The 17,392-nt window shown below is 40.2% G+C and overlaps 1 protein-coding gene across 2 annotated transcripts in view; it reads right to left on the reverse strand.

Moving 5' to 3' along the window:
• ATP9B (ATPase phospholipid transporting 9B) overlaps positions 1-17,392 on the reverse strand; it is a 451,056-nt gene that overhangs the window by 50,000 nt on the left and 383,664 nt on the right. For both annotated transcript variants that reach the window (XM_089682349.1, XM_089682348.1), the window contains exon 18: positions 1,784-1,867. In XM_089682349.1, the coding sequence (XP_089538475.1) occupies positions 1,784-1,867 (84 nt within the window). The remainder of the gene's footprint in view (positions 1-1,783; positions 1,868-17,392) is intronic.

Below are 17,392 nucleotides of genomic sequence, written 5' to 3' on the forward strand. Positions count from 1 at the left end.
ATTATCTAAAAATGCAGACATGTTGCCTTTTTAGGCAGCACACAGTAATGCAAAAGGTATGGTGTGAACAATACATATATGAAACAATTGTTTTCTTTGTGCCCTTGCATTGAGCCTGCATTGATTAAAGCAGGTCAACAAAGCTCAATGCACCTGGTATGAAGGAGCCCTGAGGACATTCCCTTTAGTAGAGTCACACTAGACAAATATCTAAATCACACACTCGAATTATATGCATGTGAACGGAAGCAACTGTCATATGCTATAATGTCATATTTGCAATTTTGGTTAGCCAATCACAATCTTCTGCTATAATGTTCAAAGAGCATGACTTTCATTGTCACCTGACCACCTTCAACCAGCAATATGTGAACATTGAACTAAGACCTAACTGGTGATGGCTATTGCATGCTATTTCTCCATTCTATATGCCCACCTAAACATCTTGTTCCCCAGCTCTTAGTGAGATTGTTGTGTGTGGTGCAATATAGCCTGCTGACTCAAGGCTACAGTAGTCCCACTCTCACCCACATTTCTGGTTTGCCAGGGATTGTCAGACGTTAATTTAAACACAAATGTCTTGTATAAATAAATTAGCAACATTTAAGACACTTATATAATTATTTTTGAATGAAAGTAGCTAAACACTGGGTTTAACTGGAATTACTCTAATCTGATAAAATACAAACCTGTTACTTCATTGTAACTTAAACCTACAAATAACTACAGATTTGACTCATAAATAAAGAAGGTCTTATGGTGCTTATGTGCCAAAAAGCACAACTCTGCTTTCCTGAACTCAGCATGTACAGGTGTTGGACACAAAAATGGAAACACTACATGATTTGCAGGTATGAAAGTGACGACATGTTTCCCATTAAAAATGGAAGTAATGTAACATTCTTTTGCTTATGTTGTGTGATGAGACACCTAGCTAAAAGGTGGGAAGCCTCACTTTTGTCATTCACTGAGCGTGCTGCTAGTAATATGGAGTCACGTCACAGCTTCAAAGAGGGAAATTTGTTGGTGCCTGCTTAGACAGTGCCTCTGGGACTGGGAAGTTGCCAATGTATTTGCCATATCGCAAGGTACAGTATCAAACATTATGACGGCATATACAGTTTCCAGGAAAGCCTCATCTGATAAGTATAAGTGCGGTCGACATGGTCAACTGACCGAAAGAGAGAAAAAAAATTATATTGCGCTGGATTGTGAACCACAGTAAGAAAACAACTGCTGCAAAAGGGACTGCAGAGCTCAATCTCAGTCTTCATGAAATATATTAAGATAACAGGAATATCTGTAACAAGAATTAGACTGAAAAAACCTGGCTAAAAGCAGAAAACAGAACAGCTTGGTAAATGTACAGGTAAGACAGACTGGTTTATAAATCAGCAAGGAAAAAATGTGGTCACATGTGTGATGAAGGGGTCCTGCGAGACTCCAAAACGTTGCCTTGCTGTAACTATGTGATCGTTTATTAAAACCTTTGGACCCATATTGGTGGTCCTCGGTGTGCTGGTGACATTTTTTCCTTGCTGGTTTTGTTTGGTTCCAGCCGACGGTCACTGCAGCACCCACTTAAACACACAGCCATTTTTAACACAGGAACGTGTTAGTTTGGATTATACACTTGGTTTACAAATCAGTCCCTAAGCACTTCAGTACTTTATACATGTAGTGTATAGTTTCAACAAAATACATATTCGCCATGATTATGATTCACTACAATATTTAACTGGCCAATGCATGGAACTGAGAGAGTAAAATGTCTTCTTCATACCTCAAAATCTTGATATTGTTCTTCTGATAATGATTTTTTGGCAACTACTAGAGTACGTAATCCTTCTCTCGCCATATTTCCACACTGCCAAAATAAAATGCAATGAAGTTGAGTTATTCTTATGCAAAATTAAGTTTGTTCCATCTTAATAACCTCCAAAATTATGCATTCTGCATAAAGTGGCTTGACTGCTTTAATGGCATTGATAAGTCTAGAATGGCTCCTCATATACTGTTCATACATATATGTATATACACACACATTGTGACAAACAGCTCCTGTCAGTTGTGGATGGAGTGTATCTGCCACATAGAATTTTAAGGTTCATAAGGTAATGGGTGGCAGTGGGAGGTTTGTAGCAGGACATAAGGGGTTAAGCACTGGCCACACATTGCTTCCCACCTGGGGTATAATTTGTCTTCCCTGGGGTAATCAGTGTTGGAGCAGAGAAAGGAGACAATCAGGCTGTGAGGTAACATTTTTACAGGACTGAAGCAAACCCAGCGAGGTCTATTTAATAGTGTTATATATTGAGTTTATGTGAAATCTCCATTAATGGATGTAAATAATGTTAGAATTACAAGTATATTTTAGTTAGATGGAAATATACAGTATTTAAACCATTGAGTGTTTTGCAGCATCAAAACTTTCTAACTTCATACTTGTATTACAAGTTCTGGCCTTTTGTTGTTCCCTTAGCATATCTCACATGAGTGGTAAACAGCAGCCTTCTGTGAACTTCCAAGCAGGCCGTGCCCAATATACATTGGCTAGGTACAGTGTCCAATTTGTGAGCATTATATTAGCCACAGTACAGACAGGAGGGGGGGGGGGGATATAAGGCCTGGTCACCCAGCTGGAGGTCTCTTGGTGATGAGACACACAGCAGGCAGGATAACTAAACCTGAAGTTGAGAGGTAAAACTAATGCAAACCATAGACGGGGAGAAAAACGGCCAATTTTTCTTTTAAAAAATGAAAAATCGGTCGTTCAAGCGACGTTACCAGCAATGGTAAAAAAAAATCGGCTGATTTTCATCCCGTCTACAGCTGGCAAAAAGTGTCCCTGCAGAGAGCTCTGCTATTTCTTTGACAGTTCTTTGACATTTATAGTGGTTGCAACAATGTATCTATTTGTATCCATTTAGGATACAGATGTTTTTATTCGGAAACAAATAGATACAATGTTGCAACCGCTGTAAATGTCAAGGAACTGTCAAAGAAATAGCGGAGCTCTCTGCAGGGACACTTTTTGCCATACTGGAATTCCTCTTATTTTTCATCCTTCTTCTTCTTCATCATCCTCTTCTTCTTCATCATCCTCTTCTTCTTCATCATCATCATCCTCTTCTTCTTCATCATCCTCTTCTTCTTCATCATCCTCCTCTTCTTCATCATCATCCTCTTCTTCTTCTTCATCGTCATCATCATCCTCTTCTTCTTATTCATCATCATCCTCTTCTTCTTTGTCATCATCATCCTCTTCTTCATCATCATCCTCTTCTTCTTCATCATCCTCTTCTTCTTCTTTTTGTCTTCCTCTTGCAGGTCACTGCTCATGCGCAGATTTTTTATCGGTAAAAAATCGGCTGATTTGCCCATCATTGCCGCGAAAATCGGCCGATTGGCAAAATCGCCCGATTTTTTTTTCCAATTTTACCGATACAAAAAATCTGCCAAAATACCGAAAAACGGCCGAACAAATAGCCCACTAACGATCCGAAAATCGGCCGATTTTATTTTCGGCCGAAAAATCGGCCGATTTTCGACCCATCTATGGCCTGCATAACTTCATACTGGTATTGTACATTGTATTTTAAACATGGTTTTGTGGATAAATTGTAAATATTGTATAAGTCAAGAGACTTAAACTGTACATTGTGTTGTAAATACTGCTTAGCGTATAATTGTATACATTATATAACTATCAATAAATATATGTTGCAGATGGAACTATTTCTTTTGTGTAGTAACTCTCAGCTCTAGCTGTGTACATGTAAATACTCCTACAATGATTAGGGTGTGTTCACAAATACAGTTACCTAGTCAACAATAGACAGGAGGCTTAACAGATGTTTGCTGAATCTTTGTTTTGGACTGTGAATTTTACCCCCTGCATGGGAAACCAATTTGTTTTTTTTTTCTATACATGCTGACCAATAAACGTGCGCAGGAAGCCTTTAACCTTACATGTGGCTTGGTCCTCTGCAAGCTCCACTTAAGAATGCTTTCAGAAATAGAACTGTTAACAGTTTATTTTTATCAGTTAACAAAATGAAAAAAGAGAAATTCAAATCAAATTAATATTTGATGTGACCACCCTTTGCCTTCAAAACAGCATTAATTCTTCTATTCTTCTAGGTACACTTGCACACAGTTTTTGAAGGAACTCGGCAGGTAGGTTGTTTTATGCATCTTGGAGAACTAACCACAGTTCTTCTGTGGATGTACAGTGGATATAAACAGTCTACACACCCTGGTTAAAATGTCAGGTTTCTATGATGTAAAAAAATTATACAAAGATAAATATTTTCAGAACTTTTTCCACCTTTAATGTGACCTATAAACTGTACAACTCAGTTAAAAAACAAACTGAAATTGTTTAGGGGGGGAAGTAAACGTAATAAACTAAAATAATGAGGTTGCATAGTGTGCACACCCTCTTATAACTGGGGATGTACAGGTGTGCCTCGGTTAATGTAATTTTCGGTTTGCGAATGAAAATCCATTGAAATTAATGCCTCGGTTTACAAATTTTTAAAAAAAAATTTTCACAATACGAAGCATATGTCGGTGCCGATTTTTAATGCAGTTGCCGGCTTTTTTTTTTTCTTCACTATAGCTCACAGAATTAGCTGTCACTTTCCCCAGAGTTAAAGGAAACTTTGTTTCTTTTAAGAAACTAAAAGGAAACATTGTTACTTTTAACTTGGGGAAATAAATTAAAAGGAAACTTTCTTTCTTTTAGCTGGGGGAAAGTGACAGCTGAATCTCTGAGCTACGGTGTGTCGGAAATGGAGCCTTTTTTTTAAATTCTTTTTTCGGGTTGGGGGTGGCGGACATAGTGATTGACGCTGAATCTACTGCGGGGTAAATTCTTTTATTTTTTTCTTTTAATAAAGGACTTGTCAAAGACCGTGTCCTGTCTTTTTTCACACTACACTTTTTGTCTTTTGTGAATGAGTAACGGGATCATGTACCCCATGCTCATTCACATGGGGGGGGGGGGGGGGCGGGATCTGGGGGCTGAAGGGCTTGGTATGGATGGGAGGGGGGAATCTCACGCCATTGATTTATTTTTTTAATTGCTAGCAATTCTTTTACATTCAGCTGTCAGTGAGGAACCTTGATGACAGCTGAAACATTAACACATGGTTGTCGCTACTAAAATACCGCATGACTTGATAAAATAACTCATGCAGTATTTTAGTAGCGTTTACTTTTTTCTGACCTCCGGAACGGATTAATTGGTTTTCAATGCATTCCTTTGGAAAACGGCGTTTCGGTTTATGAATTGTTTGCTATATGAAAAGTCCCGCACAACTAATTAAATTCGTAAACCAAGGTATGCATGTAGCTGTGTTCAGAATTAAGCAATCACATTAAAAATTATGGTAAATAGGAGTCAGTACACGCCTGCTATCATTTAAAGTGCTTCTTGCCTGCTACGTTACTTTAACTGACAATTGCGCGGTCATGCAATGCTGCACGCAAATTAAATTTACGTCCTTATTTCCCCACAAATTGAGCTTTCTTTGGGTGGTATTTGATAGCCTGTGTGGTTTTTATTTTTTGTGCTATAAAACATGTCCAGTAGAAAATTTAAAAAAATCTAATTTCGTCATAAATGTAGGCCAAAATGTATTTTGCTACATGGCTTTGCTAAAAAAAAAATCACAATGAACAGTTCCAAATAGCAGTCAATATTGGCACAAAACATTCAGGCTTCTGCTAGAAAGCTGAAGATGAAGAGGAACTTCATCTTTCAGCATGACAACAACCCAAAGCATACATCCAAATCAACAAAGGAATGGCTTCACCAGAAGAAGAATAAAGATTTGAAATGGCCCAGCCAGAGGCCAGACCTGAATCCAACTGAAAATCTGAGAGGTGATCTGAAGAGGGCTGTGCACAGGAGATGCCCTCGCAATCTGACAGATTTGGAGTGTTTTTGCAAGGAAAAGTGGGCAAATATTGCCAAGTCAAGATGTGCTATGCTGATAGAATCATACCCAAAAAGACAGAGTGCTGTAATAAAATCAAAAGGTGCTTTAAATATTAGTTTAAGGGTGTGCACACTTATGCAACCATATTATTTTATTTTTTATTTTTACTTCCCTCCACCTAAAAGATTTCAGTTTGTTGTTCAACTAAGTTGTATAGTTTATAGGTTACATTAAAGGTGGAAAAGGTTCTGAAATTATTGATCTTTGTCACATTTTTTTACATCACAGAAACCTGACATTTTAACAGGGGTGTGTAGACTTTTTATATCCACTGTAGGTTGCCTCAAATCCTTCTGTCTCTTCATGTAATCCCTGACAGACTAATGGCATTGCTGGACTTCTGCTGATGTTGAAGGGAAGAAACTGTGATATGTCTTTCATCTGCTGCATTAAGTTTCCATGGCCGACCACTGCATCTAAGTTTCTCAACATTGCCCATTTCTTCAAAAGAGCCTGAACAGAACATCTTGAAACCCCTGTCTGCTCTGAAGCCTTTGCCTGGGAGAGACCTTGCAGATTCAGTATTACTACCTTGTGTCCTGCTGCTGTGCTCAGTCTTGCAATGGTGTATTACCTGTGACTTAAAACTGTTTTCCAACCCCACCTTAGTAGCAAAGTTTGGCTGTTCCTCACCCAGTTTTAAGCCTCCCACACAGCTGTTTCTGTTTCATTCAATGGCTGTGTTTCAACCAATATATGAAATTGATGATCATTAGCACCTACTTGGTATAACTGGTAATTATACACCTGACTCTAATCCTAAAAAATCTCAGACTTTCTGCAAGTGTACAAAGTGTGCAAATGTAAGACTTCATGCTGGCCTGAAACCAAAGGGTAGTCACACCTAATATTGATTTAATTTACATTTTGCTTCTGTTTGCTCACTTTGCATATTGTAAATTGTTAAAATTAAACAATTAAATGTATATTTTTGAAGGCATTCTTACTTTACAGCATTTCTTCACATATACAGCGCAGAGAAAAAGTATTTGCCCCTTTCCTGATATTTTTTTTTTGCATATTTGTCACACTTAAATGATTCAGATCATCAAACAAATTTTAATATTACACACAGATAGCCTAAATAAATACAAATTGCAGTGTCTAATGATTATTTAAATTATTAAGGGAAAAAAACTGTCCAAAACTGCCTGGCCCTATGTGAAAAAATAATTACCCCTTAAACCTAATAACTGGTTGTGCCACCCGTGGCAGCAACAACTGAAATCAAGCATTTGCTATCACTGGCAATACGTCTTTCATATTGCTGTGGAAGAATTTTTGCCCACTCTTCTTTGCAGAATTGTTTTTACTACTTAAAGACCAGGCCTTTTCTGCCACTTTTTGTTTACATATAACAATCAGTATATTTTACGTGAAAGTTTCTTAGAACCCCCAAACATTATATATTTTTTTTAAAGCAGAGGCCCTAGAGCAGGGGTGTCAAACTGACGGTCCTGTCATCCTTGTAATGCCTCATGAGACTTTTAGTTCTGCAACAGTTGGATGGCCGCCAGTTTGATAGCTGTGCCCTAGGAAAATAAATTGGTGGGTTTTGCAATTTTTTATGTCACACAGGATTTGTGCAGCAGTTTTTAAAAAGCTATTTTTTTGGAAACAAAATACACTTTTTTGCATTTTAATGCAAAAAAACAAAATACATACCCCAATTTTTTGGTAAAATATAAAAGATGATGTTACACCGAGTAAAAAGATACTAAACATGTCATGCTGGTAACATGGGTTACTACTTTAGATTTACAGAGGTTTGGTGCTAGAATTACTGCCCATGATTTGACATTGATGGCGATACTTCATATGTGTGGGACGATCGATGTTTGCATGTGTGTGTTCGCCTTTGCTTGAAAGCACGGGAAGATATTAAAACTAATTTTTTTTAATCTTTTTTTTTTTCTTACACTGTCTCTTCAAATAATTCTTTTTTTAATCACTTTTATTGCTGTCACAGGAAATTAAAACATCCCTTGTGACAGCAATAGGCATGTGACAAGTACTCTTTATTATCTGGGGTCAATAAGACCCCAAATCCCTCCTCTGCCCTTAAAAGCATTTAATCACATCGAGATCGATGTGATTAAATGCTTTTCTTTTTTTACAAATAGCACCATTTAGTTCAGAGTAAACCAGAAGTGATGTCAGGTCATCGCTTCTGGGTTACTATGTAAAAGAGCCGAATGAAGCTGATCAGGTCTTTGTTTGGCTCTGAGACCAGCCAGCGGTAGGTATGGGAGAACCCGTTAAAGCCTGGGGGGAGGGGTCCCCTTCTGCTGCTTGTAATAGCAATCGGATTTTCTGGTAGAGACCAGAATTCATGGTTCCATTAATTATGGCAAGTCGTCCAGGTCCTGATGCAAAGCCGCCTCAGCCCATCACACTACTACCACGTTTGTCTGTTGGTACGATGTTTTTTCTATGAAATGCTGTGTTAGTTTTACGCCAGATGTAACAGGAGGCAGACCTTCCAAAAAGTTCAATTTTTGTCTGATTGGTGCACAGAATATTTGTACAAAAGTCTTGGGGATAACCAAGATGTTTTTTGGAAAATGTGGTCAGCAGTGGCTTCCCCCTTGGAACTCTCCCATGAATGCCATTTTTGCCCAGACTCTTTTCTTATTGTTGAATCATGAATACTGGCCTTAACTGAGGCAAGTGAGGCCTGCAGTTCTTTAGATGTTCTGGGTTCTTTTATAAATTGAATGAGTCGTCGTTGTGCTCATGGAGTAATTTTGGAAGGCCGGCTACTCCTGGGAAGGTTCACCACTGTTCCAAGTTTCTCCATTTGTGGATAATGGTTCTCACTATGGTTTACTGGAGTCCCCAAGTTTTAGAAACGGCTTTGTAACCCTTTCCGTACCGATACATGTCAATTACTTTGTTTCTCATCTGTTCTTGGAATTCTTTTCTATGTCTTTTTTTTCAACAGTGGGACTTTGGGGGGGCTTCTTGCAGATAGCTTGGCTTCACATAGGCGTCTTCTAATTGTAACAGTACTCACAGGTAGCTTTAGACCTTCTTTGATCTTCCAGGAGCTGATTGTTGGCTGAGTCCTTGCCATTTTGGCTATTCTTCTATTCATTCGAATGGTAGTTTTTCGCATTCTTCCACCTCTTTCAGGTTTTGGTTGCTATTTTAAAGCACTTGCGATCATTTTAGCTGAGCAGCCTATCATTTTCTGCACTTCTTTATATGTTTTCCCCTTTCCAATCAACTTTTTAATCAAGGTACGCTGTTATTCTGAACAATGTCTGGAACGACCCATTTTCCTCAGCATTTCAGAGAGAAATGCACTGTAACCAGCATGTACAACATTTGCTGCCTTTTTTCCTTAAATAAGGGCAATAATTGCCACCTGTTTTTCAAAGAATGAATGACCTCACTAATAGAACTCCACACTGCTATAATTTTGCACATGCCCCTTTCAATTAGTGATTCAATTACACAGAATCAGCAGCATGCATGTCATGACTGTTGGGTATGTTGGATTTCTATTACTCTATTACACCTGCTAGTAAATTATTTGCCATGTAGAAATATCATTTCTACCAAAAACAGTGATTGATCAGGTTAGTGATGTCTGACTGCTATTATTTTGAACACAACTGAACGTCCATGGAAGACAACAGTGGTGGATGATTGCATGATCCTTTCTATGGTAAAGAAAAACCCGTTCACAACATTCAGACAAATGAAGGGCACTCCCCAGGAGGTGGGCGTATCATTGTCAAAGTCTACAATAAAGAGAAGACTTCACAAGAGCAAATACAGAGGGTTCACCACAAGGTGCAAACCATTCATAAACCTGAAGAATAGAAAAGCCAGATTAAACTTTGCCAAAAAACATCTAAAAAAGCCAGACCAGTTCTGGATAAGCATTCTTTGTACAGATGAAACTAAGATTAATCTGTACCAGAATGACAGGAAGAAAAAACTGTGGAGAAGGCTTGGAACAGTTCATGTTCCAAAGCACACAACGTCATCTAGAAAACATGGTGGAGGCAGTGTGATGGCATGGGCATGCATGGCTTCAAGTGGCACTGGGTCATTGGTGTTTATTGATGATGTGACAGAAGACAGAAGCAGCTGGATGAATTCTCCAGTGTTTAGAGATATACTGTCAGCCCAGATTCAGCAAAGTTGATTGGACAGAGCTTCACAGTACAGATGGACAATGATCCAAAACACACTGCAAAACCAACTTTCTTCAAAGCTTTTGAAGGAAAAGAGGTGGAATATTCTGCAATGGCTGAGTCAATCACCTGATCTCAACCCAATTGAGCATGCATTTCACTTGCTGAAGGCAAAACTAAAGACAGAAAGACCCACAAACAGCTGCAGTTAGAACCTGGCAAAACATCAGAAAGGAGGAAACCCAGTCTTTGGTAATGTCCATGGGTTCCAGACTTCAGACAGCCATTGCAAGTAAAGGATTCTCAGCAAAATATTAAAAATTAACATTTTATTTATGATTATATTCAATAGTCCAATTATTTTGGTCCCTTGAAAAAGGAGGGATGGCTACTCTTAAGAGCTGTAATATCTAAACCCTTCCTCCAATGTGGATGTACATACCCTCAAATTAAACCTGAGAGTGTGCACTTTCAGCCATATCCATTATATAAATATAGCTTGAATATGTTTTGGTAAATACCTGAAAAAAAATCTAAAATTGTGCCTGTGTCCAAATATATATGGACCTAACTGTAGTTTTATAAATGCATTTTGTACAGGATGGTTAATTTTTGGTTAAACTGTATGGTAAACTACCACCCAGTCTTAAAAAGGATTTTGCAAGAGAGTACTCAAATTAAAAAGAGATTGCCTCAGGCCCTGGTTTACCTTTTTTACACAATTTAATTTCTAAATGTGACTACAGTGCCACTGGAAAATAAAATACAGTGGTACAGCAAGGCCAGAAAATACAATATTTCTTAGTAAAAACCATTCTGATTTATTGGAATTAGTTTGCTGATCACTGTGAACAGCAGCACATTGTAGGGAACCGTGAAACCGCGAAAACATGGAGGAAACCCAGGCAGAATGTGTTTTATTTAAAACCAATTAAACACATTTCTGCTGTAAAGGTCTTACAGTATACCATGAACGTACCTAACAAAGCATATTATGAGCAGTAGAAACCAACTATTAATGATGTAACTATATCATCTATCGACTGTCGGCTAAATACATAAGCGTAATAAATGTCACTGGTGAAAGCAGTATATTGATTTGACCTAATATTGTTTAATAAATTAAGCCAAGTTTTTTTTTGCCTACAATTAATTATGTATCATTATCGCTAAAAGTAATTTTTATGACATTTTGTTCAGTCTTCAGGGAGTTTAATTTAATCATGCCTCTGATTAAGTGAAACTGGCCTGCAGCATATATTGATTTATATTGCCAATACCATCATCAACATATGCATGGTGATCACTCTATTATTATATTGTCAGAACAGAGGGGTTGTTTAAGATGATTACAGGATGATAAAGCCTGTAAACAAGCTGTGAACAAAACACACTGGGAACTGGGGATAAACCTTGCAATGACATCTATCCACTCAGCATATATTATAGTATACAGAGAGATTATGCACAGGTTTTCAGAGGTGTAACTAAAAACATTTTTTTTTTTGCCATTGGTAAGTTATACCAAAATGTGGTCATACTCCTTAAAGGGTTACAAAGCACATAGAACCATTCAAGTCAGTTCTTATCCTCTAAAGGAGCACACAGTCATTACTGCCTCTTTCACACCTAAAACACAGATAGGGGCAACATGGGAGAAATCCAATATACCCAAAAGTATGTGTTTAAAACTGTAAGAGGAAACCATAACATCCAAAAAGAGACAATAGGTTATGTAATTTGTGGTATACCAATAGAACACAAGTCTGCATAAAAATAACAGCAGCCTAACAAAAGACATTGTATATTTAGTGTTTACGTCAATATCTATATGCTATTAGGTTTTGGGGCTCACTGGATAAAACAAGATGTTTTACAACCAACCTAAAAATATGTGCAGGCACCTTGTGAAATTATGTAAAACATATTTTTTATAGTACTATTATTTTCTAGTCCCCACGGAAAGTGTGTTCCCAGTACCACATTTGCATAAAAAGAGCAAAGCTAGCATGTTTGTCTCGTTTCGCGTCTGAGAGTTGATGGGACATATTTGGCAGCAAGTAAACATGTTGTCCCTGTAGTTGATGTGTTGAAAACAGGAAAAATGTACATTGCACTTTGTTGCATATGGGTATCCCTTACTTTGCATAGACAAATAAAAGAACATATTTGAGGGGACTTTAAATGAGGTACAACATTTGCATAAAAAGATTTGTTGCACAATAGATGAAAATCTTTTTTACATAAATAAAGCAATTTATAATAAGGCAAGCTGATTTGCAAACACTATCATATATCGGTATACATTCTGTATGATATTCACATAATAATACATGTATACATTAAATTTTTCCAAGTATTTCACAAAACCTAATAATGGGTACATCATTTGGATCCACACGTTTTGTGACCATAATCTCACATGAGAAGATGCCCAATATACAGTCTGTAAGCCTGGAAAACAGTATCAGTTGTACCTCACTGTATCTCATTTAAAGTCCCATTAAATATGTTCTGGTTTTTTGTCTTGCTGACTTGTGCCCTCACGTGTGGGCACGTGAGCATCAGAACTAGACCATGACGCAATGGAAGAAGGTGGCCTGTTTTGATGAATCACATTTTCTTTTATAGCATGTGGATGGCCAGGTGCCTGTGTATCGCTTACCTGGAGAAAAGGGATGGCACCTGGATGCACAATGGAAAAAAGGCAATTCGGTGGAGGCAGTGTGATGCTTTGGGCAATATTCTGATGCATTCATAAAGTATTCAGACCCCCTTCACTTTTTTCAATTTTGTTATGTTGCAGCCTGATACTACAGCTGTTTAAATTATTTATTTTTTTCTCATTAATCTACACTCAGCACCCCATAATGACAAATTGAAAACATCATTTTAGAAATGTCTGCAAATGTATGAAAAAAGAAAACTGAAATATCACATTGGCAACAGCACTTGGAATTTAGCTCTGTTGCCTCCCGTTCTTTTGATCATTGCTGAGATGTTTCTACACTTTGATTGGAGTCTACCTGTGGTCAATTAAATTGACTGGACATGATTTGGAAAGGCACATACCTCTCTGTAAAAGTCATCACATCTAACAATGCTTACTGCACCAGAGCAAAAGCCATGATATCAAAGGAACTGCCTGCAGAAGTCAGACACAGGATTATTGCAAGGCACAGATCTGGGGAAGGCTACAAAAGAATGTATGCTGCACTGAAGGTTCCCAAGAGCACAGTGGCCTCCATAATTCTCAAATGGAAGACATTTGGCACAACCAAGAACCTTCCAAGAGCTGGTTGCCCATCCAAAATTAGCAGTTAGGGGAGAATGGCCTAAGTAAGACAAGTGACGAAGAACTTGATGGTCACTCAGACTGAGCTCCAGAGATACTGTGTGGAGATGGGACAAAGTTCCAGAAGGACAACCATCACTGCAGTCCTCCACTAATCTGGGCTTTATGGCAGAGTAGCTAGATGGAAGCCTCTCCTCAGTGCAAAACACATGAAAGCCTGCTTGGAGTTTGCAAAAAAGCATGTGAAGGACTTTCAGATTGTGAGGAGCAAGATTCTCTGATTTGATGAAACCAAGATTGAACTGTTTGGCCTCAATTCTAAATGTTATATCTGGAGGAAACCAGGCATTGCTCATTACCTGCTCAATACGATCCAACAGTGAAGCATGGTGGTGGCAGCATTATGCTGTGGGGTGTGTTTCAGCAGCAAGGACTGGGAGACTGGTCAGTACAAAGATATCCTCAATGAAAACCTGTTCCACAGAGCTGAGGACCTCAGACAGGGCCGAAGGTTCACCGTTTAACATGACAATGATTCTAAGTACACAGCCAGGACAACACAGGTGTGACTTAGGGACAACTCTGCGAAAGTCCTAGTGTGGCCCAGCCTGAACCCTATTAAATATCTCTGGAGAGACCTAAAAATGGCTGGCCACCGACGATCCCTGTCCACCCTGACTGAGCTTGAGAGGGTTTGCAAAGATAAATGGCAGAAAATCCCCTAATTAAGATGTGCAAAGCTTGTCGGGTCATACACAAAGAGACCCGAGGCTGTTATTGCTTCCAAAGTGCTTCAACAAAGTACTGAGTAAAGTGCCTCAATACTTAAGTACATGTGATATTTCAGGTTCTTTTCTTTTTGTATTTCAATGGTTTTTATTAATTTTAAACAGTGTAAAACACAAGCAACAAAATACGCCCACGCAGGGGCTATCAATTGCACCAATAAAAAAGGCAAAATAGAGCAGACAACACTCTAATTCTAATAAGGCAAAACGTATGCCCACGCAGGGGCTATCAATGGCACATAGATTACAGTAACATCAGTGAGACTTTGATTATCTCAACTAAAGACAGCTGTCCACTGTCACATCAAAACAAACAGAAAAGGAGAGAAGAAGAGCAGAGAAGAAAAGGAAAAAAAAAAAAAAAAAAAAAAAAAAAAAAAAAAGAAAAAAAAAAAACCCACACCAAAGAGCAGGGGTCCACGAGCGCCAATACCAAACTCCATTACCTCCCCACACTGGTCGGGGGGAGCGTGGGAAAGGCGTATTGCAACCAAGGCTCCCAAACTTTCAAAAATTTATGTTGAGAGTCGTTGCATATGCTCGACATCTGTTCGTTGAGCATCATAGTAGTCATACGATCCCGCACCCCCTGGAAAAGTACAAACGGACTCTTCCAGGCCTGAGCAATTGTCCTAGTAGCCGATAAAAACAAATAGGAAGCCAACCGCTGCTGACGAGCCAAAAGGCCCGGTATGGGGCAATGAAGCAAAGCATACCGAGCATCCCGGCGTATAGAGAGATGGAACAAAGTGAAAAGGAGGCCAAACACACGAGACCAAAAACGAACCAACCTCGGGCATGACCACCAGATATGCAGTACATCGCCGCGATGGCCACAACCCCGAAAACATCGATCACTACAGGCAGGGTTAGCCTGGGCCAGACGAGCTGGAACCCAGTACCAACGGAACAACACCTTGTAGGCTGCTTCCAGCGTGGTCGTATTAAATGAACATTTAGCTATGAGTGACCAGGCCCTACTCCAGTCCTCCGGATCCACAGCCACTCCCAGGTCGCGTTCCCACTGAACAACATATGAAAGAGAAGTGTGAGACGAGCGTCTGTTCAAAGCTGCGTAAAGAAGGGAGATAAGGCCTGGGGCGCCCGGGTGCTGCTGGCAAAGCCGTTCAAAGGCAGATTTCTGATATGGGAAAGCAGAAGTGGCCCTCAGCGAAAGTAGCCAGTGCCGCAATTGAAGGTACCGAAAAAATTCCGCTGGGGGAACATCCCGAGACTCCCGAAGGACATTCCAGGTGGGAAAGGACCGAAAAGTCAAAAAGTGTTGCACCTGTGAGAAACCATGAGCCACCCACCAAGAGAATGCCCTCGGGTGATCTAGACCCGGTGGGAAAAGAGGGTTGTTAACGATTGGAAGCAAGGGCAAAAAGGGTGACATCAGGCCACTGGAGTAACGTACTGAGTCCCAGACTTGTAGGCCATGGAGCAACATCGGACTCAGCGCCATAGGGCGCAGGGCAGGGGGAAGCCATAGGAGTGTTGACAGTGCGATAGGGGCACAATTAGGTAGTTCCAGCAGGACCCAGAGAGGAACATCGGAGGAAGCATGCAACATAGACAGCGGGGCAATCTGGCTCGCCTGATAATACTTAGTTACATTGGGTACCCCAAGACCACCCTGGAGTCTATGAGCAAAGAGCGTGTTTCTAGAGACTCTGGGGTGTTTATCGGCCCAAATAAAACGCATAAACTTCGCCTGAAGCAACCGAAGAAAGTGAGGAGGAACCCGTACAGGGAGGGTGCGAAAATAATATAACAATTTCGGCAAAATGGTCATTTTCACTGAATGAACCCGTCCCATCCAAGACAGGTGCGGAAATTGCCAGGAATGCATAAGAGAAGATAAAGAGCTAAGCAAAGGATAATAATTTGCAGCAAAAAGGGAGTCATAGGTGGGGGTCAAGCGAATGCCCAAGTATTCCAGAGAAGAGGAAGCCCACTGGTAAGGGAAGTGGGATTGTAGGTGCGAAACCAAATCTGAAGCCAAAGTAATATTGAGAGCGACGGTTTTATCTAAATTGATACGTAGACCCGAAATCAAGGAGAAGCGCTCAAGAACTCGTTGCAAGTTAGGAAGCGTCGTCAGAGGATTAGTAAGGGTCAAGAGGGCATCGTCCGCAAAGAGGCTCAGCTTAAACTCCTGTCCCGCATATGGAACCCCCGATATATTGCAATCGGTCCGGAGCGCTAAAGCCAGTGGCTCAAGCGCCAGGACAAAGAGCGCCGGGGACAGCGGGCAACCCTGCCTCGTCCCTCGCCCAACAGGAAAGGGATCCGAGAAATACCCAGCGTATTTAACGGAGGCCGAAGGAAAGGAATACAAGGCCTGAATCCAAGAGAGGATAGAATCCCCGAAACCCCAACGAGACAGCACAAACCGCAGATATTCCCAAGATAGAGAATCAAAAGCTTTATATATGTCCAAGGACAGTAGGAATCCTGGGATTTTCCGTTGTTGCAGAAAATGTATAAGATGGACCACCTTACGGACGTTATCACCCGCCTGCCTCCCGGGGACGAACCCTACTTGGTCCCTGTGGACCAAGCTACACAAATATTTATTGATGCGAAAACTAAGGATCTTGCCCAATATCTTCAGGTCTTCATTAAGAAGAGAAATGGGCCGGAAGGCTTGCGGTTCCTGGACATCGTCGGTCGTCTTAGGAATCATAGAGATATGTGCCCTAAGTGCATCCGGAGAGGGCAAAGAGCCCTGTCGTAACTCATTGAAATAGGCCGCTAAAAAAGGCGCCAATAGGGCTGAGAATTTTTTATAATAGAGACCGGAGAAGCCGTCGGGACCTGGGGCCGCGGTGGACCGTAAAGACTTGATCGCTTGGAGCACTTCCGGTACGGTGACACCAGCATTGAGGGCCGCCTGTGCTGCCTCGGTTAATCCGGGAAGATGGAGGTCTTGAAAGAATGCCTCTGCCTGGGCCACAGGGAAAGGATCTGGGGCAGCATAGAGGCGCGAAAGGAAGTCCGAGAATCGGGAAACAATCTGCTGGGGATTAGAAGTACAGCCACCTGTGGAAAGTCGAAGTCGAATTGGTTTATGGGGCTTCCCCACAGAATTGAGTTTCCTGGCTAGCATGGGACCGGGCTTATTAGCGCAGGAATAAAATTTATGTCTGG

This window comes from Staurois parvus, unplaced genomic scaffold, assembly GCF_062004578.1.
Source record: "Staurois parvus isolate SC_StPar_1 unplaced genomic scaffold, SC_StPar_1.0 ptg000287l, whole genome shotgun sequence".
Classification (NCBI taxonomy): domain Eukaryota; kingdom Metazoa; phylum Chordata; class Amphibia; order Anura; family Ranidae; genus Staurois; species Staurois parvus.